This window comes from Polypterus senegalus, chromosome 14 (assembly GCF_016835505.1).
Source record: "Polypterus senegalus isolate Bchr_013 chromosome 14, ASM1683550v1, whole genome shotgun sequence".
NCBI lineage: Eukaryota > Metazoa > Chordata > Cladistia > Polypteriformes > Polypteridae > Polypterus > Polypterus senegalus.
In genome coordinates, this window is record NC_053167.1 from 137917384 (window position 1) to 137941319 (window position 23936).

Below are 23936 nucleotides of genomic sequence, written 5' to 3' on the forward strand. Positions count from 1 at the left end.
GTGAGCAATCACAGTTGAGATATCAGAGCAAAAACCTAAATACTGCTAAAAAATTGTGTCACATTTGTAATTTGTGCTTTAGGCCTTTACTGCTTTGTCAGAATAATTTATCATGATGTTCTCATTTTAGCTGAGTAATATAAAATTAACTTCATGAGCCAACATTTTTTTAGACACTTAAGGATTTTGAATGTTTAAAGAGTTCATCTATATCTGAAAGTGAAAAAGTGTCTGTTAATTTAAAGATCCTTGCTCAATCTCCAGCTTTAATAATTGACAAAATCAAAATTTCATAGTTTTCCATTAGTTGAGCGAGGCATAAATAACTGCATAAGACTATCTTAAAAAATGTTATATAGCACTTTTCATCCTGAATGTCTTGATCTTTAGTTGGTGAAGGCCAAGGTAGAATTTTGTTGAAAATTCTACTTAAAGGGGCAATCTTTAACCATATCTCTACCACCCAAAAAAACTGTGCCATGATTTCCAAGTACCTCTTCTTGAAAGTCGGGTGTCTGCATCGGTGTCAACAAAGAGTTTCATCTGGAAGAGGTCGCGAATTTCCTGTGAGTAGAACATCAAGATGCCCTCAAACAAAACTACGTCTGCAGGATACACAGTCACAGACTCTTCTTTCCTGCAGGGTGGCAGAGGAGAGAACAGTATCAGTTGGTGAATTCTAGTTGCTGAGAACATCAACTCAAGACTCTTATATACCATACCTAATATGTCCTCAAAATACAACTGTATATGCCACATTGGAGACTTAGCTTTAATGGAGTTAATGTTCTAGTTCCATGACATTCTTTCTCTGAAAAACCAAGGAGTGCCTTTTGTATGTAAATGGAACAAACTGCACGCAGTATGGCCACAGTGATTAAAAACTGAAACCCACAACACTATAGTGTGTCATCTCAGTCAACACATAACATAGCAACCTTAAAGATTTTCACTTACTACAGCATCCACCATTTACAAAAAATGAGCAAATCTAAGTAGTTGCTTCTCCAAGTACAGCATATCAAATAGTAGAGCTTCTTAAAGTGTTCTTCACCTCCTAACAATTTGCTTGTCGAGGTCAATGATTCCCCACCTCTGCTCCTAAAAACCTGGGTTTTGCTCTGGATAATAACACACTGACTGACTATTATCATCAATAGTCTTTCAAACACAGGCATTTAAAATTAATCGCTGACCACATTCATGGCATGCTTATACCCAACCCAAAAGAGTGAATCTCTTGATAGTTCCTCAAAATACGGTTTGGCACAAAAAAATGATGAAGATGATAGAAGGAAAACAAAACCATTATATGAATCCATAAGAATACATGAATACATGAATCTATTGTTCTTTGGGGAGAAATTTTAAAAAATAAGCATTGTTTTTAAGCAAACAAATGGAAGTAAACTGGATAGACTATAAAAAAGAGCTACCTTCCAAACAAGAAATTGATTTGTAATTTTAAGAAACAGTAGATAATTCTGTGATAGATTGCCAAGGCACTGAAAAAGAATGTGTTGTGAAAAATGAAAAGTGTAGCAGTCATTTAAAACAAAGTAAAAACATTTTAGCTGTCACAGGTTGGGGATCTTTAGCACAACTTCCAGCATACAAACACAAACACCGAAACTATCCCAACCACAGTTTGCTATATTTGAACATGGTATTAAATTGTCCTTAAATATGAATGAGTGAATCCTGCTTAGTTCCTCGAATATTTGACCTGTTCTTGTTTCTATGTCAGAAGGTTTTTTTTTTCCTTTCTTATTTAAGCAAATTAAGCTTGTCATTATGGAAAGGGAACAAACTTAAATACAGAACCTACACCAGCTCATCTCATACAATCATGAACAATTCCAACTCTTCACGATAACTTTGGCATATAAAAATTTAATAAAAACCCACAGATGTCAATGAGCAGTCTGTTTCAAAGAAGCAGCATCATTGCCAAAAATAAGTCTGTGATAAACAGAACATTCAAAGATGCACAGTCAATACATAGTCTAATCCTAAGATAGGGTAGAATGCAAGTAACCACTTATATTAAAGCCATAATCACCCGAAAGGAACTTAATGGATGGGCCATTGAAGAAAATACATAAACGTTTAGGCCATAAAAGGAGAATCAAAATTAAAACACTTCCTCCAAATGACAAAACATAATACAGAATAATGTTGGGCATGTAGTGTACCACTAAAATTCATGCTAACTTGATACACCAGCAGACTGCTGCATTAGGAATAAGTTGCCGACTCACCAAGATTTCACACTTGACTATGCAGCAAAATATCGATAACAAACGTATTGTCTGATCTGATGAGGACATCACAGTACTGACAAGACAGCATAAAAACTGTGAAACATCTAAAATGGTAGTGTTGCAATAACCATGAAGCAATGAATGTCACCAATACCAAAGTAGTCACTATAGACTTTACATAGTCAACTTCAGATTCTGTGTTACAGATCTATGGCAAACCACGTTAAATCAAAAACCCAGAGGTCAAACCACAAAGACCAGATGCAGGATGAGTAAGCAGATATCTGTGGATTTTATTGCTGCAATACAAAAACAGTGTACTGATGACATCATGGGGTGTTGGTAAAGAAATACTCCAAGGAAAAAAGTGAAAGAATATCTGCTTAAAATAAATTGATTTATCAAATGTACAGACACGACTATAGCAAAACCTGCAGGATTACAGGGTTTTAAAAATGACACACACATCCTATTTTCATCTTAAGAGTCTGGCATACGATACTGCAGCATCAAAGTAGACTACCAAAATTCAGAAGTTGTTTGTTTGTGTTTTATTTATTTATTTTTTTACATTTTAACAGTATATGACATGATTAACTACACATTAAGAACAAATCTGGTAAATGTCACACTTTTGCACTGTGTTCTGTACACTGCAATGCATTGCTGTGCATTGGAAATTGCTCTTAAGGGCTGTATCAGTAATTCAGGATTGTATTATTAACTAGAATACAGGCAGTAATAATTTTAATGTGGTGGTTACTAATTGGTTATATTACAAACAGTATAAATCAATAGTACAGTAAGCTTACGTCGAAAGAGAAAAGTAAATCAGATTTGAACCTGGAATGTGTGACAAAGTCATAGACGGGTATCTGCACCGTCTTCCCCTCCATTATTTCCCGAAGCGTCTTCAGGATTAGTTCATTATCAAATGCACCTACGTAAAAAAAAGTCACATTAATGAAACCTGATAATAACAATAACAGCAAACATGCTTAAGAGGAAGAAAACAATTGAAAAGAAGATAATGACATTACTTGGCAGGCAACCTTAAAAATGTAAACCTTTTTTATTAGTAAAGCTTTAATGCAGTGATCAAGTCAATAATCTTTGCACTAACTTTCCAAAATACACTGATTAGTACAATCCTTTTGAAAAAACTAAAAACGAACAGGTTGCAGCTTTGACAATTTCCCTGTTAGACATCTGTAACCAAAAAATTAAGAAGTGGTGGTAGTAGTCTATGATAATTGGATTTTTTGGTGATAGTACATGCCGGTATGTTGGTGATTGACAGCGGAGATTACACAGACATCCTATGGACTATGATCTTTGCAGATGGCATTGTGATCTGTAACAAGGGTAGAAAGCAGGTTGAGGAGACCCTGGAGAGGTGGAGATATGCTCTAGAGAGTAGAGGGATGAAGGTCAGTAGGAACAAGACAGAATACATGTGTGTAAATAAGAGGGAAGTCAGTGGAATGGTGAGGATGCAGGGAGTAGAGTTGGCAAAGGTGGATGAGTTTAAATATTTGGAATTAACAGTACAGAGCAACGGGGAATGTGGAAGAAAGGTGAATAAGAAAGTGCAGGCAGGGTGGACTGGGTGGAGCAGTGTGTTGGAAGTGATTTGTGACAGGTGGCTACCAGCAACAGTGAAAGGGATGGTCTACAAGATGGTAGTGAGACCAGTTAGGTTATATAGGTTGGAGTTGGTGGCACTGACAAAAAGACAGGAGACAGAGCCAGAGGTGGTAGAGTTAAAGATGTTAAGATTTGCAGTTGGTTTTACAAGATTAGAAGCAAGTACATTAGGGAGTCATCTTAGGCTGGATAGTTTGGAGACGAAGCCAGAGACGTGAGATAACATTGGTCTAGACATGTTCAAAGGAGAGATGCTGGGTATATTGGGAGAAGCATGCTAAAGATGGAGATGCCAGGGAAGAAGAAAAAAGGAAGGCCTAAGAGAAGGTTTATGGATGTGTTGAAAGAGGACATGAAGGTGGTGGGTGTGACAGAGCAAGATGCAAAGAACAGGTAGATATGGAAACAGATAATCCATTGTGGCGACCCCTAATGGGAGCATCTGAAAAGAGAAGAACAAGGTGAATACAAGCAGTCGTGGGACATCTTGTAATTACTCTGTTGTTTCTGCTTTTCCCAAAGAATTACACTATGTCAAAGTTAGTCCAAAAATGCACTTGACCCAGTAATTTACCAGCACGTCTACGCATCTGCAAGGAACTCAGATTTTCATAGCAGAAAACCCCATTTAAGGTCACACAGGGATTCTATTGTGTTGACCGAATTACCAGCCTGAGAATGCAGCCACCTGCCCATGTAGACTTTTATTTTGTGGACAGCAGGGGGCACCACAGCTCCCCAAACCCAACACAAACAGACACAGGTTAATATTAGAATCCCTGAAGCCTACAAAAAAAGCCGTTATGTCGGGCCACCTTCAATTCCTTCGTAACTCTTAATCAGCATATTTGTTTTGCAAATGTGTCAATCAGCACATGCAGCCTGCTATCCCATCTACCACCAACTCAGCTGAAGTCAGTTGCAAAGTTCTCCCAGCTCAAGTCTGTTTATCTGGGTATGAGTTGCCTTGAATTGTATAGAGTAAAAAATATATTGATACAGTAATCCCTCCTCGATCACGGGGGTTGCGTTCCAGAACCCCCCGCGATAGATGAAAATCCGCGAAGTAGAAACCATATGTTTGTATAGTTATTTTTATATATTTTAAGCCCTTATAAACTCTCCCACACTGTTAACATTATTAGAGCCCTCTAGACATGAAATAACACCTTTTAGTCAAAAGTTTAAACTGTGCTCCAGGACAAGACAAAGATGACAGCTCTTTCTCACAATTAAAAGAATGCAAATATATCTTCTTCTCTTCAGGAGCAGAGAATTTCAGAGAGAGAGAGCGCTGGCAAAGAAAAGCAAACAATCAAAAAATCAATACGTGTGCTTTTAAGTTTGCCGAGGCATTTTTTTAGAGGAGCCTCAGTATCTTCTCAGCAAACAGCCCCTCCGTCAGGCGCAGAGAACGTCAGAGAGAGAGAGAGAGAGAGAGAGAGAGAGAGAGAGATTAAAGCAAACAATCAAAAAATCAATAAGTGTGCTTTTGGAAGCCGATAAAGTGGCCGGCATTTCTTAGAGGAGCTTCCGTATCCACTAGGCAAACAGCTTCTGTGCAAAAAGCACCTCTGCTCACACCCCCTCCGTCAGGCGCAGAGAATGTCAGAGAGGGTGAGACAGAGGCAGAGACAAGCAAACAATTGAGCACCGCATGGGAAGCATATCTTATAGCATTGAGGAGTTTTAGTTAATATGTAATACATGCTCTGATTGGGCAGCTTCTAAGCCATCCGCCAATAGCGTCCCTTGTATGAAATCAACTGGGCAAACAAACTGAGGAATCAAGTACCATAAATTAAAAGACACATTGTCTGCAGAAATCCGCGAACCAGCAAAAAATCCGTGATATATATTTAGATATGCTTACATTTAAAATCCGCGATAGAGGGAAGCCGCGAAAGTCGAAGCGCGATATAGCGAGGGATTACTGTATTTGGAATACATACATTTCATTTGTGTTCCATGTCTACAACAATCTGGGTAAATGTAGGATGACAGAAAATGTGAGGCAAGAAATGTTGAACACATAACTAAAACAGAAACTGTTTTCATTTTCTACTAATAATTGGCAAAATGCTGACCAGATGTGTATAATGTGTAAACACTTTCAAAAAGGGTATAACAAAACAAGTGCGCTTTTATTCAAGAATATAAGTGAAGAAAAAGAAATTATTCAATTTACATGTTGCTGTCAATGAGTCAATAAACACCACGATAGAGACTTGAGATGGGAGACATTTCTGACCGACTTCAGCTGCGTCAATGGGAGATGGGATAGCAGACTGCTTGTGTCGACTGACACATTTGCAAAACAAAGACACTGATGAAGAGGTGAGAAGGAATTTAAGGTGGCCCAGCATTATATCTTTTTTTGTAGGCTTTGGGGACTCTAGTGTTAATAGGCAGAGTCCTTTTTTTTTTATTTTGTGAAAACTTAAACACAATACAGCACACTGTTTGTCTTTGTCTCTCTCTGTCTCTCACTGCCTCCTCTGCAAGCTTCGTCCTTCTCCACCTCCCGATGCAGGCTCCCAATCTTTCGCACACGTGGTCTGTCAGCACTTCCTGGTGAGGCAGAAACCCCATGATGTAGGGACTCCCCAAACTTGCAGGGCCGTCCTCTGGGACAACAACACCTATCATGCCCTGCGGGCACCCATGTAGGAATCTGAGCCTTCGACTCACTGCCATCTAGAGTCCTGGGGGAGATAAAGCTCTGTATAAGGCGTATCCCCAGTCCTTCTATCATTAGGGCATCCCGGCAAGATAAGGACGCCAGCCATCCTACACACTTTCTTTTTAAATTTCCTGTCTGTTTCATAAACTATTAACTGTACAGTATGAAAGCTACACTGAGAGGCAAACATATTGGGAAAATTAAGTGACATGGAATATTTTTATTATTTGGTAGATTAATACATTTTCTAGGTAAAAAGATTAATACAAGACTAATGCATAGAATGTTAGCTTTAAATTCTGGCCAATGTTTTACCTATAACAAACAATATTGCAAAACATGGGAAGGTGATGCCTCTAATGATTTGTATAAGGATGTAACTTAATTGATTAGAACACTCATAACTGACAACATATAACAGCCAAAGGTTTTCAGATGGACTGAAGCTTTTGTGAGATTTTTGTATATAATACACCTGCCTTAGCTTGTAAGCAGAGGTTTTACAGCCACCTTTGTTGCATTTGTTAGATGTGTGTGATTTGAGCCAATCTCCAATGTAAATATGTAAAGATCTGCTGCTTTATATCAAAACATTTTTTGCATTAAGTAAATTTTGAGCAAGAGATTTAAGAACATTTATTCCTAGGACTATATGCATTTTGTATTGTAGTAGTTGTAGGGATCCTGTTGGATTCTAAATTAATATTGTGTACTATTAAAGGTGATTATTCTTACTTATTTGTAGAATGCTTGTATCCAGTTACTGACATATGGAGTTATCTTGGCTTATTTTCTTGTATCTTTGTAACACTGACCTATATTTTTATAATTTATTGCTGAAAAATAATAATACAGTCTACATAACCTAATTTTAAAGAAGGTACCTGCACAGTAACAATGCAAAAATTTTATTTATTTATATTTATTTAAATTTATATATATATATATATATATATATATATATATATATATATATATATATATATATATATATATATATATATATATATATATATATATATACACATACACACTGCTCAAAAGAATTAAAGGAACACTTTTAATCAGAGTATAGCATAAAGTCAATGAAGCTTATGGGATATTAATCTGGTCAGTTAAGTAGCAGAGGGGTTGTTAATCAGTTTCAGCTGCTGTGGTGTTAATGAAATTAACAACAGATGCACTAGAGGGGCAACAATGAGATGACCCCAAAACAGGAATGGTTTAACAGGTGGAGGCCACTGACATTTTCCCTCCTCATCTTTTCTGACTGTTTCTTCACTAGTTTTGCATTTGGCTACAGTCAGTGTCACTACTGGTAGCATGAGGCGATACCTGGACCCTACAGAGGTTGCACAGGTAGTCCAACTTCTCCAGGATGGCACATCAATACGTGTCATTGCCAGAAGGTTTGCTGTGTCTCCCTGCACAGTCTTAAGGGCATGGAGGAGATTCTAGGAGGCAAGCAGTTACTCTAGGAGAGCTGGAGAGGGCCATAGAAGGTCCATAACCCATCAGCAGGACCAGTATCTGCTCCTTTGGGCAGGAGGAACAGGATGAGCACTGCCAGAGCCCTACAAAATGACCTCCAGCAGGCCACTGGTGTGAATGTCTCTGACCAAACAACCAGAAAGACTTCATGAGGGTGACCCAAGGGCCCCATGTCCTCTAATGGGCCCTGAGCTCACTGCCCAGCAGCATGCAGCTCGATTGGCATTCACCATAGAATACCAGAATTGGCAGATGCACCACTGGTGCCCTGTGCTTTTTACAGATGAGAGCAGGTTCACCCTGAGCACGTGACAGAAGTGAAAGGGTCTGGAGAAGCCATGGAGAACATTATGCTGCCTGTAACATCATTCAGCATGAGCAGTTTGGTGGTGGGTTAATGATTGTCTGGGGAGGCATATCCATGGAGGGTCACACAGACCGCTACAGGCTTGACAAAGGCACCTTGGCTGCCATTAGGTATCAGGATGAAATCCTTGGACCCATTGTCAGACCCTATGCTGGTACAGTGGCTCCTGGTGCACGACAATTCCTGGCCTCATGTGGTGAGAGTATGCAGGCAGTTCCTGGAGGATAAAGGAATTGATGCCATTGACTGGCCACCACACTTTCCTGACCTAAATCCAATAGAACACCTCTGGGACATTATGTTTTGGTCCATCCAATGCCACCAGGTTGCACCTCAGACTGTCCAGGAGCTCAGTGATGCCCTGGTCCAGATCTGGGAGGAGATCCCCCACAACACCATCTATCATCTCATTAGAAGCATGCACCAATGTTGTCAGGCATGTATACAAGAACACAGGGGCCATACAAAGTGCTGCGTACAATTTGCAGTTGCTGCAATTAAATTTTGGCAAAATGGACTAGCCTGCCACATAACTTTTTCACTCTGATTTTTGGGGCGTCTATATATTAATATTACAATATAGGATGCAATGAGTTTATGGGGGCCCTATTAATGTCCAAAACAGACAAAGCAGAGGTTCAAACATGGTTGTGAACAGCTGCAGCATGTCATTGCTGAACTGCCAATACCAATTAAAATACAGAAATGAAAACCTTTCACTTATCTCTAGTTCACTCAGTCACCGATGCTGATCCTTATTCATTCTCACTTTAAATTTTAAAAACTTAACTTTAGATTTTATTTTAAAATTAAATATACATTTTATGTAAAGACAGACTTTTTATGTAAAAACACATTTCTTGAGAAATATACAGGTAGTCCCCAGGTTACGGACATCAGACCTACGACTTACGAACGGGGCCACAGCTGCGGCACATGCGCCTCAGTAACTGCCGCTCCGTCATCTTCGGCCTGGGGATGCTGCAAGCAGTGGCTGGACAGAGGCGATTTCACTGCCCATGCAATGTAGTGTCCCTCGGGCTGCTCCTGGCGGCAAGCAGTTTCACTGTCCACCCACCACACACAACTGCCCCGTTCGTTCTCGGTGGGCGGCTGGTAATGCTGCAAGCGATGACCCTGTTGTAGCTGAACGGAGGCCACTGAGGCTGAACGGGGTGGCGGGGGGTAGCATTGTAGTGTGCATCGGATGGCTACCTATTGAATGGGGGCGATTCACTACCCGCCTTTGGCCGCACTGTGTTCATTCTCGGTGGGCGGACGCTGCAGGAAGCATACTGTAGTGGAGGTGACTGTGAGGTGGGCTGGTGATGAACCCCCCACTCGATGCCCCCACTCATTCTCAATAGCAAGCCTGCTTGTACTGTTATATACATAGCGGGAAGTTGTCTCTTGTCAGTACATCAAATGTGCTGACGAAGGGTGCCTTCCTGCTGTGATAGCGTGTACAGTGCTGTGCAGAAAAGCTCATGTTAATTTTTTGTCTTCACCCTTCAAGAATGTCTCTGAAACATAAATCTGATGGAAGTGCTGGTGATACAGGAAAGAAGAGAAAAACCATCACCATTGAAAATAAAGTAGAAATAAAAAGGTCAGAGAGAAGTGAAACTCCATCATTCATTGGCAGAGCACTTGGTTACAGTCGGTCAACAACAGCATTTATTAAATGTATGTACCTGTTCCGACTTACATACAAATTCAACTTTTTTTGTACAAACCTACAGTCCCTATCTCATATGTAACCCGGGTACAACCTGTATAGCTAAGAACATGAAAGTAAATAATTAGAAATGTGTAATAGATTTGTGTGTTAAATTAAAATTACACACAGATTTTTAACTCAATTTTTATAGAAACAGGCTTGGACTTCAGATTTTATTTTTTACTATAAATCTCCAATCACAGAAATAATCATGCATTCACTACTTTTAAGGCAAAATGGTTTCTAATTTATTATAAATCTGGAGAGAAGTTGGGGAGACAGAACATCAGAATTGTAATGCAGAACTGAAAGGCATTGTCAATGGAACTGAAATACTGAAAAAATGACCATATGAACTGAAGTTTTTCCAATAAAGCTTATTTTTGTTTAGCACAGTGTGACAAGTTGACAGGTAGATTAAAACACAAACTTTACAAATTACTAATTGCAAATGAGTACACAAAGGCACACATTAGTTTAAACAGACAGAAAACAAAGTGGTTCAAAAAATATTAATATAAATGGACACTGGGAATATGTTTATTAATTAATTATTTAATCATGGCTACCTGACAAAAGAGGAAAGAAAGCCTCCCACCCTGGATATACAGCTGAACAAATCAGCAAGCAACTAAACATTTGCTTACTGTGGCAAATAAAATGGATGATAAATGCCAGCCAGCACTTGGACACGATACAATCATTTACAGACAAGAATAGCACTACAGCCCCTTTACATAAAGAGAATCACAAATCAAGCTCTCACTTTATCCGAAAGTAACAGGTCTGCCCAAACAAACATAACAGACGATGAGCTGCATTACCATCAAGCTTGGATAACTTAGGGAAAGACTCGAACAGTCCGGCTACAAACAATAAATAAGTCTCAAGGGTGTATTTCTAACCACAAGGGCAGATAAAAACCTGAAAACAAGGACAGCGGACATACTGCCGACAGGCCAAAAACTTTTCTGTGCCAGTGATGGCCTTCTGAGCCTAGCAAAAACTTCTTTACTTCCTGCATGCCAAAACATAAAAATAAAGATCACATGCCAGACATCTGAAGAAAAACAAGCGTCATTTAGAATACAAGTCTGAGGTAATGTTGCTTGAAATGCCACAAGTTTGTGTCCAGCTACAAGTCAGAACTGGTGTCTAGTGGTGCACACATTAATAATACCACAAGAAATTGAATACATTCTGTCATTAAAACAGGAAAACCACACTTAATCCACTTTCACAAGATAATCTACCAAGAAAGCTACAAGCTTTTAGCACTAGGTGTTGCTTGCCCTTATGTCTGCTCTGCTCGTTGTTATTAATCATAATTAGGATACAATTAATGGAGCAGAAGAAGTGAATTAATAGAAAAATGACAAGAGAGAGGTAAGGGCTATGGGAAAAAATACCTTTACATTTATTATAAAATAAAATCTCACACTATTGTGATATTTGCAATGCAATATATGAGAGAAGAGAAATAAAATGCTTGATAATTAAATGATGAGATCAATTAGAGGGAAAATGACTCATTGCCTATGAAACAAGAACAAAAATCTGCAGCCTCAGGGATCTACCAGGACAAATTTGGGGAACACTGTTTTAGAGCCATTCCAATGTTTTCTTGACATTGCTCTCCTCCAGAATGGGAACTAAACCAAAAACAACTAGGCCAAAACATAATTTATTGTAGAATCTGCCTATGCTTGACTATGCTCATTTTTCTTTCTTCACTATTGACAAATTTTACTATCCATGCTGAAAAGAAGCGCATCTCTGTGAACGCGATTTAAAGGAAGTGTCATATTAAGTTTCCATCTTAGGCTTTGTACTTAAGCCACAGAGCTTGGATTTAGTTGTTTATTACTGTGCTGACTAGCAAACTCCAGGGGAGTTTATAGTTGAAACATTACCTTTTAATTAAACAAACCCCAAAACCCACCTTTTTCTCCCCCAAAATATTTAAAATGTATGCAATTTAACCAGTATTTTTGAAGTAGCTCTCTTCCAGTGCCCCCACCCTGTGTTATCTGTAAGGCCAGGTTTATACTTCACACGACGCGATGTGTGCACTAGCGGACGCTACCATTATGCAAGCATTGTACTGTTTATCCTTGTGAGCGTACGTCACATAAATCAGGAAAATTCCACCCGGTGACAGCGCAAGATATCATCACAGTCAGAACAAGTTCAGCTTCATTGTGTTGTGAATGCCCATTAAATTCCGCGGACACCTTGCCACAATATCTCTGAAAAAGATGGATGTTTATTGATTAAATGTATAAATCCAATCCAATCCCTAGACGGGGCATTAGGTCATCGCAAGGTGAACACAAGTACTCACATACACTAGCGCCATTTTAGCATCACGATATCCCCAAATCTGCATACCTTTGGAAGGAAACTGGAGCACACTGTGGAAATCCGCCAGGGTAACATGCAAACTCGAGGCAAGGAACACCAGCGCACGTGACTATCTGCGAGACAAAAGCACTACCGCTCTGCCACCGTGCCGGCCCCCTTTTTGTGTAATTATTGTGTACTCATTATTTAAACGAAGTTAATGATTTATCTGTAAAATGTAGTATACATAATTAAATGCATTTCACCACGAAAGTGATATCAAGTATAAATCTAAGGATTCTAAATGTGCAGCGAGTTGGACCACCATAAATTTAATGTGTACTGTGTGGTGATCTATTACTGCTTGTTGCTGCTGTCAGGTCAGGAGGAAACCCCAGAAGCACGTAGCGATTAACAACTGGGTCGGTTTGAAGATGACATTTACGACAGTCTAATGATAAAGTAAACTAAGAGGTTAAAGTGGACATATTGAGATTAAAGCCAAAATCTCCACTTTAATTACAAAATACACCTTTTCGCTATGTTCTTAATTTTTTTCTCTATGGCTCAAATACACTGCCATACATTCTGATGCGGGGGGCAGGGTGACACAGTGGTAGCACGGCTGCCTCGCAATAAGGAGACCTGGGTTCACTTACTGGGTCCTCCCTGCATGGAGTTTGCATGTTCTCCCTGTGTGAGCATGCGTTTCCTCCAGGTGCTCCGATCTCCTCCCACAGTCCAAAGACATGCAGGTTAGGTGCATTGGCAATCCTAAATTGTCCCTAGTGTGTGCTTGATGTGTGGGTGTGTGTGCCCTGCCTGGGGTTTGTTCCTGCCTTGCGCTCTGTGCTAGCTGCGATTGGCTCCAGCAGACCCCCGTGACCCTGTGTTAGGATAATGACTGACTGACTGACTTTCAAAAAAAATAAATAAATAAATAAGATGGCACAGAAGATGGTATTTGAGACTTTCAAAATGTATTGCGTCATTATATTGGGGAATATATGAGGCTTGAATATAAAAACACCACAAATGCATTTTTATGTCGGCATTTTGAATCACTACATCGAACCATTCATCAAACATTGAAGCACAAACATCGATCCCGTAGGTTCTTCAAAGCATCTTTCTGTCACATGTAGATAAATAGAGACCCTGACGTCACATTCCGAATTTTACCACACTGTTCTGCCCGACTTTTTGCTGTAACTGCAACTCACACACATGTCATGTTAATTTCTGAAGACGTGCTCAGAGGATGTGTCAAATGAATGCTGGGAACGTGTGGCAGCCATGATGCATGCGCGTATGTGTTCTGAGCACCCTAAGGATGAATTTGTTAATTTAAAAAAACAGCAAGTACAAATCTTATTTAAGAAAGAATGTACTCAATCTACTTAACCAATAAATATTTCTGCTAAATTTTAGAACAGTAGGATTGATTAAAGAAATTAATTGTGAAATGAAAAAGAGAAAAGACCAGCAGGATATCCCTCAGAACCCCATTGCCTCCTGCTGTCATGTCAACACTATATTCTAGTTTCAATGAGTATTTAATTGTTTAAAAGTTATTCAACCACTACATTTTCTCTGATACTGCAATATAATTGTGTTTTCTAGACCACGTTTAACCTCAATAAAATGAACTTTACTAAATTAAAAAAAAAAAAAAAAGTGTGAATGTCTTTTTTAAAATTCTGTTAATTAAAATAGTACATTTAAAGGTTATGCATCATCTCTTACCTGGGTGGTCAAAATTGTACTGGCCCTTGAGTGCTTTGGCCTTCTGCTCAGCAGTCAGAACACGGTAAAAGCTGTCCTGGCTTAGGATGACTACTTGCCGTTGGTGATGGTCAATCTCATTCTGCCCAAGCAGTTCCATGATCTTTCCACAAACAGATGACTGGAGAATTGGAGAGAAGAAAAAAAATAAATAAATAAATTTGAAGTACTAAACTATTTCAGTCAGAATGATTGAAAAGATTGTTTTTTTATTATTTATAAGTATACAGTGCTATGAAAAAATATTTGCCACTTCTCCTGTCCTACTGCAATATTTTCACGTCTCAAGAATATTCTAAAATTACAATGAAATTTTTTAATCTTAATTTATCTAATTATAAATCCATTTATCTAATAAGCTCAAAGGATAAAGGTTTTAATTAACTAGTCAATCTAAATACTCATCTTTATCTGTGAACAAGTGGTCAACAATGACTAAAAGAATGAGAGTGCAAATTTAAGCAGCCAACATGATGTTTGTGCATCAGATGCTCAGGCTACTCTCTGGGATAGCACAACAAACTCACAGTTGGACTGCTACTTTTCCAGATTAAGAGAAGCCAGTTGGGATAGTTTGGGCATGACGTAAGGATGACCTCATGCAAGGTCTACAAGGCGTGGCCTACTGCAAGAAAACCAGGGAGTCACCTGTGAGTGTCTAGGAATTTCCCAGGAGGACTTCAAAAAAGTTAGAGGACAACGTGGCATAGCGTGCACAACCATGGTAAGCAGAATGAAGGTGAATAATTCTGATGTGAAGGAAATGTATACAGTGCATCCGGAAAGTATTCACAGCACTCACAAAGCATTCACTTTTTCCATATTTTGTTATGTTACAACCTTATTCCAAAATTAAGTAAATTCATTTTTTTCTCAGAATTCTACACACAACACCCCATAATGACAACGTGAAAAAAGTTTACTTGAGATTTTTGCAAATTTATTAAAAGTAAAAAAAATTGAGAAAGCACATGTACATAAGTATTCACAGCCTTTGCCAAGAAGCTCAAAATTGAGCTCAGGTGCATCCTGTTTCCCCTGATCATCCTTGAGATGTTTCTGCAGTTTATTTGGAGTCCACCTGTGGTAAATTCAGTTCATTGGACAGGATTTGGAAAGGCACACACCGGTCTATATAAGGTCCCACAGTTGACAGTTCATGTCAGAGCACAAATCAAGCATGAAGTCAAAGGAATTGTCTGTAGACCAAAAGGCACGGAGTTTGCCAAAAGGCACTTGAAGGACTCTCAGACCATGAGAAACAAAATTCTCTGGTCTGATGAGACATAGATTGAACTCTTTGGTGTGAATACCAGGTGTCACGTTTGGAGGAAACCAGGCACCGCTCATCACCAGGCCAATACCATCCCTACAGTGAAGCATGGTGGTGGCAGCATCATGCTATAGGGATGGAACTGGGAGACTAGTCAGGATAAAGGGAAAGATGACTGCAGCAATGTATAGAGACATCCTGGATGAAAACCTGCTCCAGAGCGCTCTTGACCTAAGACTGGGGCGACGGTTCATCTTTCAGCAGGACAACGACCCTAAGCACACAGCCAAGATATCAAAGGAGTGGCTTTAGGATAACTCTGTGAATGTCCTTGAGTGGCCCAGCCAGAGCCCAGACTTGAATCCGATTGAACATCTCTGGAGAGATCTTAAAATGGCTGTGCACTGACGCTTCCCATCCAATCTGATGGAGCTTGAGAGGTGCTGCAAAGAGGAATGGGCGAAACTGGCCAAGGATAGGTGTGCCAAGCTTGTGGCATCATATTCAAAAAGACTTGAGGCTGGAATTGCTGCCAAAGGTGCATCGACAAAGTATTGAGCAAAGGCTGTGAATACTTATGCACATGTGATTTCTCAGTTTTTTTTACTTATAATAAATTTGCAAAAACTTTTTTCACGTTGTCATTATGGGGTGTTGTGTGTAGAATTCTGAGGAAAAAATGAATTTAATTCATTTTGGAATAAGGCTGTAACATAACAAAATGTGGAAAAAGTGATGTGCTGTGAATACTTTCTGTATATGATCCCTGTGGGGCAGAACACATACTTAGATTTCTGAGACATGTTAATATTTCACTTTCTTCATTTAAATTATGATGTACCATATACAACTTTTGCTTGAGGTAACTTGTTGTAAATTATGGAGCCTAGAGATATTAAGGATTTGATTTTTTCTCATAAAGGGATCACTCTTAAAGAAATATCTTCAAAAGTCATCAGTGAAGAGAAAAGGCTATTAATCAATTTCTTACAATCAACAAGCAAAATGAATAACTTGCACAGCACTAGTTCCCATCAACCAGAAACACACAATGCTTATGTGATCACAACAAAGGAATAGAGAGAGAGAGAGGAATTTCATTCAAAATTGCAATCTCCTAGCGGAAAGAGGTCAGACAACCACTCTGTCTAGGGGAGGTGACAACAAATAAATACCGTTTAAGTACAGCATATCAAATAAGCCGGATGTGTCAGTTTGAAGGAATAAAAGTTTTCTGGTTAAATAATGAGTCAGACAAGTGAACAATTTACTTTCACTAACAAGAAGAATACAAAACTCATTCAGTTGATATTAATTTATGCAGTCTGTTATAAGAAACAAATTAGGTCACATTAGCTGTTTTTCGGGAAGTGCTGTCTGGAGTAATGTGACGAACAGAGACAGAGCTTAATGAGCAAGCTAGCTATTTGACCTGTTTTTCTTTCTGGCAGTGTCCTAATCTGCTTACTGGAGCAGGAAGCATAATATTTCATAGGGTAGCAATCGCCCAGCACTTAAGTCAGAGAAAATAAAGAAAAAATACATTACTAGAGTCAACAGATCATAAAGTCCTTTTATCGAAGATGAAAATATCCTAGTAAGTAAGGGTAGCATGGATTTTGAGAGAAGCAAGAATATGCCCTGTGGTTTAAGTCTTTAATGTGCAAAATAACTAGAAATCTCTTAGCATACAGCAGTCATCTCTGAATGGGCTTTTCCCTTAAAAGAACTATTTTTTGCAAAACTTATGAAGGCATGTGTTCTACAAAAGACTATCAGTAAGCAAAGTACAAAGTTCTGCCTTACCAGAAAACTAAGCAAAATCTGTTTAGGCAACTAAGAGACTTTCCAATGCATTGAGTGCCATTTCCAATAACTAACTGAATCAAAGAAAAACCCATTAGCAGAAATCAAACCATGGTCCCAAGGCTTGTAAGGCAGTAATTCTAGAAGAACTGTACCACCAGGATACCCTCAATATAAATGACCAATTAAAGAATGAATTAAATTGACCTCCTGAATTGTAAAATGATAGCCAAGTAGATAAATGCAAAAGGTCACCTGTCCATTTAAATGCAAAACCTGCTTTACCAGATGGAATATGGCAAGGAGGCAGAAAGCCTTTTATTAAAAAATACTAACTGATAAAGATGTATTTTATTGAAGATCTGCATACAGATGTTTGGCTGCCTTAGACTGCAGTCAAGTTTATGCCACTTTTAGTGAGTGTGTGTTTTTTTTTTCTTTTTAATGAGCTACAGTTGTCTGATTATTTAAATTAGCTCCATATACACAGTTTCAGTTTCCATGTAAACTGGTACAAAAGCACTTGCGTAGAACACAGCATGCACAAACCAAGTCATTATGTTACTCATGTATTTTATAACTTGAACACTTTAAATTATCAATACATCCAAACACCCATCCATTTTCCAAACCTACTTTATCCTAAATTGGTCACAGGAAACTTGGGGCCTATCCTAAACGAACACAACTTTAGGTAGACAGGCAGAGTTTGAAGGCACACAATTAACTTTTTTTCAGTGGACACTAATACAAGCCTTGATGCAGTTATCTAACTTTCTCTCATATTCAGTTTTCCAGCCCCCTAAACAAAATGTTTCATAAATGTCACCAGTTATCTTTTGTATCCCATAACCACAACACATTAGTATTTACTTTTGCATAATCTCATATACATCTATATATCAACATGTAGCTTGGTAAATTGCTTCCACTAGATGTGAAAACAGCACTTCTTATAAAATCACAGCAGGCATCTTGCTTTATAGGGCCATTACTGTCACACATACAGAGCACTGTGAGATTCTTTCTTGCATGTACTTATTAACAAGCAACACATTTCCATTCTCTGGAACCATGATTACTGAATATAATTATGAAAGAATATTTTGAACAAAATTACATACATGAGCAAATAAATGAATGATTAAATAAATCAAAATGATATGTGAGCTGCAGTAGATGCACACATGATGCCATCACATTGATCCTATGCATACAGTACTGGCCCACCTAGACAACAGGCAAGGTACTTATGTGCAAATGCGGTTTATATATATATATATATATATATATATATATATATATATATATATATATATATATATATATATATATATATATATATATATATATATATATATATATATAATATCTGGACTCCAGGTGGTCTGAGTGGGTGGCCACACTTTACCATCCTTCATCCTCAACACAGTGACTCCATGGGCTGTGCTCGGAGCCCTCTATACTGCATGGCTGCACAGGAACCCTATCAACACTGTTAACTTTGTTGATGACACAGCTGCAGTGGGACTGATCTCAATGAACAGGTTAACCTGGATGAAGTGGAGAGCCAGTCACACTGGTTTCATGACAAAAGACGTCACCTGAACGTCAGCAAGACAAAGGAACTTAATTGTGGATTTACAGAAATAACAAAGGCACTACCTACTACTCCCTCCAAATTAACAGCATTCAGGTGGAGAGGGTGGACAGTTTCAGGTACTTCATTGAAGAAGGTTATGCAACATCTTTACCACTTCAGATGCTTTAGGAACTTTAGGCTGTCCCCCAGATACTAAAGAACTTAAACACATCCACCATTCAAACTATCTTAACATGAAGCTCTACTGCTGGATTTGGAAACCTCAAGTAGCAAAATCAGAACGGTGAACTCTTCACTGGGTGTGCACACTCTATAACTTCCAGGACATCTATTCAAAGTGAAACTGTATTAGAGCAAAGAAAATCATTAGCAATACCAGCCAATAATGGCCTCTTCTCTGTACTGCAGTCAGGTAAATCCTACCAGTGTCTGAAGACAAGTTCATAAAGAATGAAGAGCACCTTCTTTCCACAGGGTATTTGCATCCCAAGTTAGAACAGTGCCTAGAACTACATGATGCTCTATTTCACACACTGCTACTACTGTATCCTATTAATGTTTATTACATTGTGTATTTATTGTGTATTGCCTTTATAGTCTTCTTCTTAAGCATTTCACTACAAACAAAATTTGAATCAAATAATTAAATGTGTCAATGAAATATTTTTTTGCTGCTCATTTCTTTGTGTGTTTATTTAATTATTTCTTCATTACCATATATACTCGCGTTTCAGTTCTCCCACGTAAAAGTCGGGGCTTGATTTTACCTTATAATTTCATATAAGTTGAATGCGGAAAACCCACGCTATTGTTCCAAGAGATTATGATATGCTCACGCCCACCTGAGAGAGTAACCACGGAGCACACGGTAAATAGTGCAAACTTTGCTTTGGAATAGTTTGTGTGTTTTGTGTTTTTTGTATCTTACACCCTCATACACCTTTATTGTAAGAACATCCCTTATCTACAATGGAGCGTCCAATCAGAAGAAAATATGAGGCTGGTTTTAAATTAAAAGTCGTTGAAGTGGCAAAAGTAATTGGTAACTGCACTGCTGCAACAAAATTCAAAGTGTCTGAGAAACTGATCAGAGACTGGAGGAGGCAAGATGATGTATAAAAAAAAATGTATAAATAAAAGAAAATTAAGTGTCATATTTTTCAACGGGCGTATAAGTCGGGGTCTGGTTTTATGATAGATTTTTTGGGTTTCCAGACCTGACTTATACTCGAGTACATACAGTCATTTTTTTTCAGTGACACCACACACAACATGAAATGTACCTTTAAATGAAAACTGTTATTTTCATCTGTAAAAGTTAACAGGGCATGGTCTAGTAAGTAATTGTTGTTTGACTGGTGAATCATGGTTAAAGGGGACATGCCCAGTCACAACTTTGCATGTGGCTATGAACCACGGGATTCCAAAGGTAAGCAAAGGGAATGGTCAAGTGCAAGAAAAAGTTAGCCAGGACTATTTTGAGAAGCAGCTGCTTTATTTCAAGAACCTCTGAATTCAAAAATCTCCCTGGAGTCTGCATCTAAAGTGGCTGCCTATAAGTGTAGCACTTGATGGTCAGAGACTTATGAACACACTACTGATCATTCACTAATCAAAAAGCAGTACTTGCTACATCCCACTCTCTTAACAGTGACAAGTGAAATTGACAGTATTTCTTGTGTGGTGTCATTGAAATCTTACTTAATGACAAAAAGAAAAACAAATATATTTTTCTGACACATTTATTTATATATTGTCACATTTCATAGTTTGCTCCCAACCTCTCTCTCTCACATTTATTTATTTGCATACACTCTTAAATATAATTTGATACTATCCATATGTATGGTGTTCACGTAAATACCTCAACTGAATACAAGTTAGAACCATGCAATGGGACTCTGCCTCTGTAGTTAGAACATCACGTGGCAAACACGGACGCAGTGTTGCATGATTGGCCAAGAATGTTCAAATGCTTCAGTTACGCCGCTGGATGGCCGAGTATAGTAAGTCGGTGTTGGTTCGAGCAGATAACAGTAAGTTCGGTTGCTTTTTGGAATGTTGGTTTGGTGGAGCGTACTTTCCAGGACTAACATCGTCGACTGACTTAAACCCTTCGACAGCTTCAGAACCGTAAGTAATTTAGAACGTATCACTATTTGCTTGGTACATCAAAATCTATCTTTGGGCAGTTTGGTCTTGGCATCCGTCCTTCTGACATCTATTGGCAAACGGAGTAATGACAGTTGGGTATTAACAACGGTCATTGTTTAAGTTTTAGCCGATCTCAGACCTAAAATGACCACACCAACATAATTATTACTCTGACTCTAAAGTCGTAAAATACGGTTTGTTTTGAAAATTTGTTTGCCAGAAAAAAATCAAATGAGGTGCGCCAAAATGCTGAGTTCACGTCTTGCAGCCCAGTTTAAACAGGAAGCTCTTCATTACATCAGCCGAAAAGGTCTATTTTAAGCACAAATCAGTGCCATGATAACAAAATAATTTGAAGGACTTAAAAAAAACAAATAATTCTTTGCAGAGAAAGTATGGATTTCACAAACGTAGAAATTGTAGCCCGATTCGATTGGGCTCCCAGTCACTAGTATTGTATTTATTTTTGTCCAGAATATTTCTCCATATATGTTACCTCAAAACAACTACTCTCTTTACCTGAAATAAGTACTTTGTACTTTAAAACTGCTGTATTCATTAACAGAAAAATCTCAGAACATATTATTATACTCAAGTAATTGACATGATTCTTGATAACATTTAGCAGATTTTCATATATGAAGATAGCCCAAAGCAATTTAAAACAATAACAGCTACACAGAGTTACAAAAGGAAGTAAAAACTAAAGAACAGTTATTTATAACAGGAACACGACTACTCCAAAATCACCAGATGTACAAGTTCATGACCCCTTTAGACTGGGTTGCAATAAGACACTTAAATTGGCCCAATCTTAGAAGTGTATGATGATGCTTAAAACCTAAAGAAGATTTTACCACTACAGCCACACAGATTAGCCTGGTCTGTCAATCAGAAGGATGGAACAAATGAAACAAATATCTATTTCACCTACTTCCAACATTGCTTAAACACTAAAAAAGAATTACCTTGCCCCAAATAGACTTTGTGGTTAAACACGACTTTGAAATGCACATAAAATTCGGAACTTTAGTTTGTTAAAAAAAGATAGATGCCCAAAATCTCATTTCAGGCTTTAACATTCATTTATGGCCACACCCAAAATAGATTTAGAAGGATAATATGTAGAGAAAGAAAAAAAAACAATAAAGGAGCACCTTTCAAAGCACACTGACTGTTTATGGCTGTTTATTTCACTTGTGCCTTTATTGATATGATGCAACTGTGTTTTGTGGAACTGTTGGGTTTTCCCTATTACTTCTTGCCAAGAGTCCATTAGAAAAAGGTATATGACTGTACAGGAAAATCAGGCCCAGAAAACTGATAGATAATAGTTGACCAAAGAAAGGTTGTGCTTCATCCTTGTTGCCATACAACTGATGTCCAAACAAGCTATGAATAAGATGACATAAGTACATTTGCTTCTATAAACAAACAATTGCAGACATGAATACTGCAGGACTGCCAGATTTGCTTGCAAAAGGCAGGTGTATAATTTATTATTTCACTCATGTATATCTGTAGTAGGTATTATATGGGGAGGGTGACTCTTTTCTGCTATATGTGCATCACATAGTTATACTGATTTACTGAACTTGTAGGCCCCCGTTTGAAAGTCTTTTATAAGACTATGGATTCCTCTCATGTTTTGCTTCTAACCACCACTGCCACCACCACAGTAGGTGGACCTCTAAGATTAAAGTCTATATTTAATCTGTAATTATTAGGTCTCTCTGTCATGCATTTGATACTGGTAGCCTGCTGCTGCCACTCTTGCCAACAAAACTGTATTCTTTTGGCTATAAAATTCACATCCAAATACTTTTGTAATTAAACCATAGTACACAGCCCACATCCCTCTTGGCCGTGAAATGCTGATGGGAAATCTCATCAGTTTTTTGTAACTGCAGCTGTGATCAAGGACAGACCCAATTACCCATGCTGCAGACCGGATTTCTGCAGGAAACACTGCATCTACACGGACGTCATGCTGCGCAAGCAGACTTAAACCTGATATTGGAAAATAAATACACATTTATCAGTTTCCTATATACAAATATGGCAGCTCACCAGATGGTATGGTGACAGAGTGATGCTCGCAACAAGGAGACTAGGGTTTACAACCCGGCATGAAGTCTGAAAGTTCTCGCTATGCCCATCCACATGTGTTTCCTCCCATAGTCCAAAGACATGCAGGTTAGGTGGGCTGGCAGTGCTAAACTGGCCTGTGGGGGTGTTCACCTTTGGATTGTTCCTGCTGGGATAGGTTACAGCTTCTCCACAACCCTGCTCAGGATAAAGCTGGTTTAGAAAATGGATGGAGCTTGCTTGATGGCAAACAGGAGTTGCTCACATCATAGCTATATGGTAAATCTCTGCAGTAAAAATAATAAGGTCTTAAAGTCATATCTTTTCCTGGCAATTTTGATTAATGGAATTTCCAAAAAAGGCACCACAATGGCAAAAGTAGTTACAATGAATGCTGCAACTCAAGAGTCTGAATACTAGCTGTGTTCCCAGCCAGGAAGCCACCTACTTGAAGTTTACATATTCATATTTATGTGGATTTCATCCAACAGTCTAAAGAAATGCTGTTAGATTAATTAGCATGTTCTAAAGTGACTGAGGAGTATTGTCCTGTTGATTCCTGCCTTGCGTCTGGAGAAAGAAATCCTAGCTCTGAAAAAGCAAGTTCAGAAACTGGGTTAATAACACCTCACCAAAGAAGACTTCTGCTCCATCTTACTTTTCAAACAAATAGGTGACATTTACTGGTTAACTTGTTACACAAACAAGGTTA

General features: G+C 38.4%; 1 protein-coding gene across 2 annotated transcripts in view; it reads right to left on the reverse strand.

Moving 5' to 3' along the window:
* uck2a (uridine-cytidine kinase 2a) overlaps positions 1–23936 on the reverse strand; it is a 102589-nt gene that overhangs the window by 25922 nt on the left and 52731 nt on the right. For both annotated transcript variants that reach the window (XM_039734720.1, XM_039734721.1), the window contains 3 exons: positions 14262–14421; positions 3108–3204; positions 495–637 (listed from right to left, as the gene is read on the reverse strand). In XM_039734720.1, coding sequence (XP_039590654.1) covers positions 495–637; positions 3108–3204; positions 14262–14421 — 400 coding nt within the window. The remainder of the gene's footprint in view (positions 1–494; positions 638–3107; positions 3205–14261; positions 14422–23936) is intronic.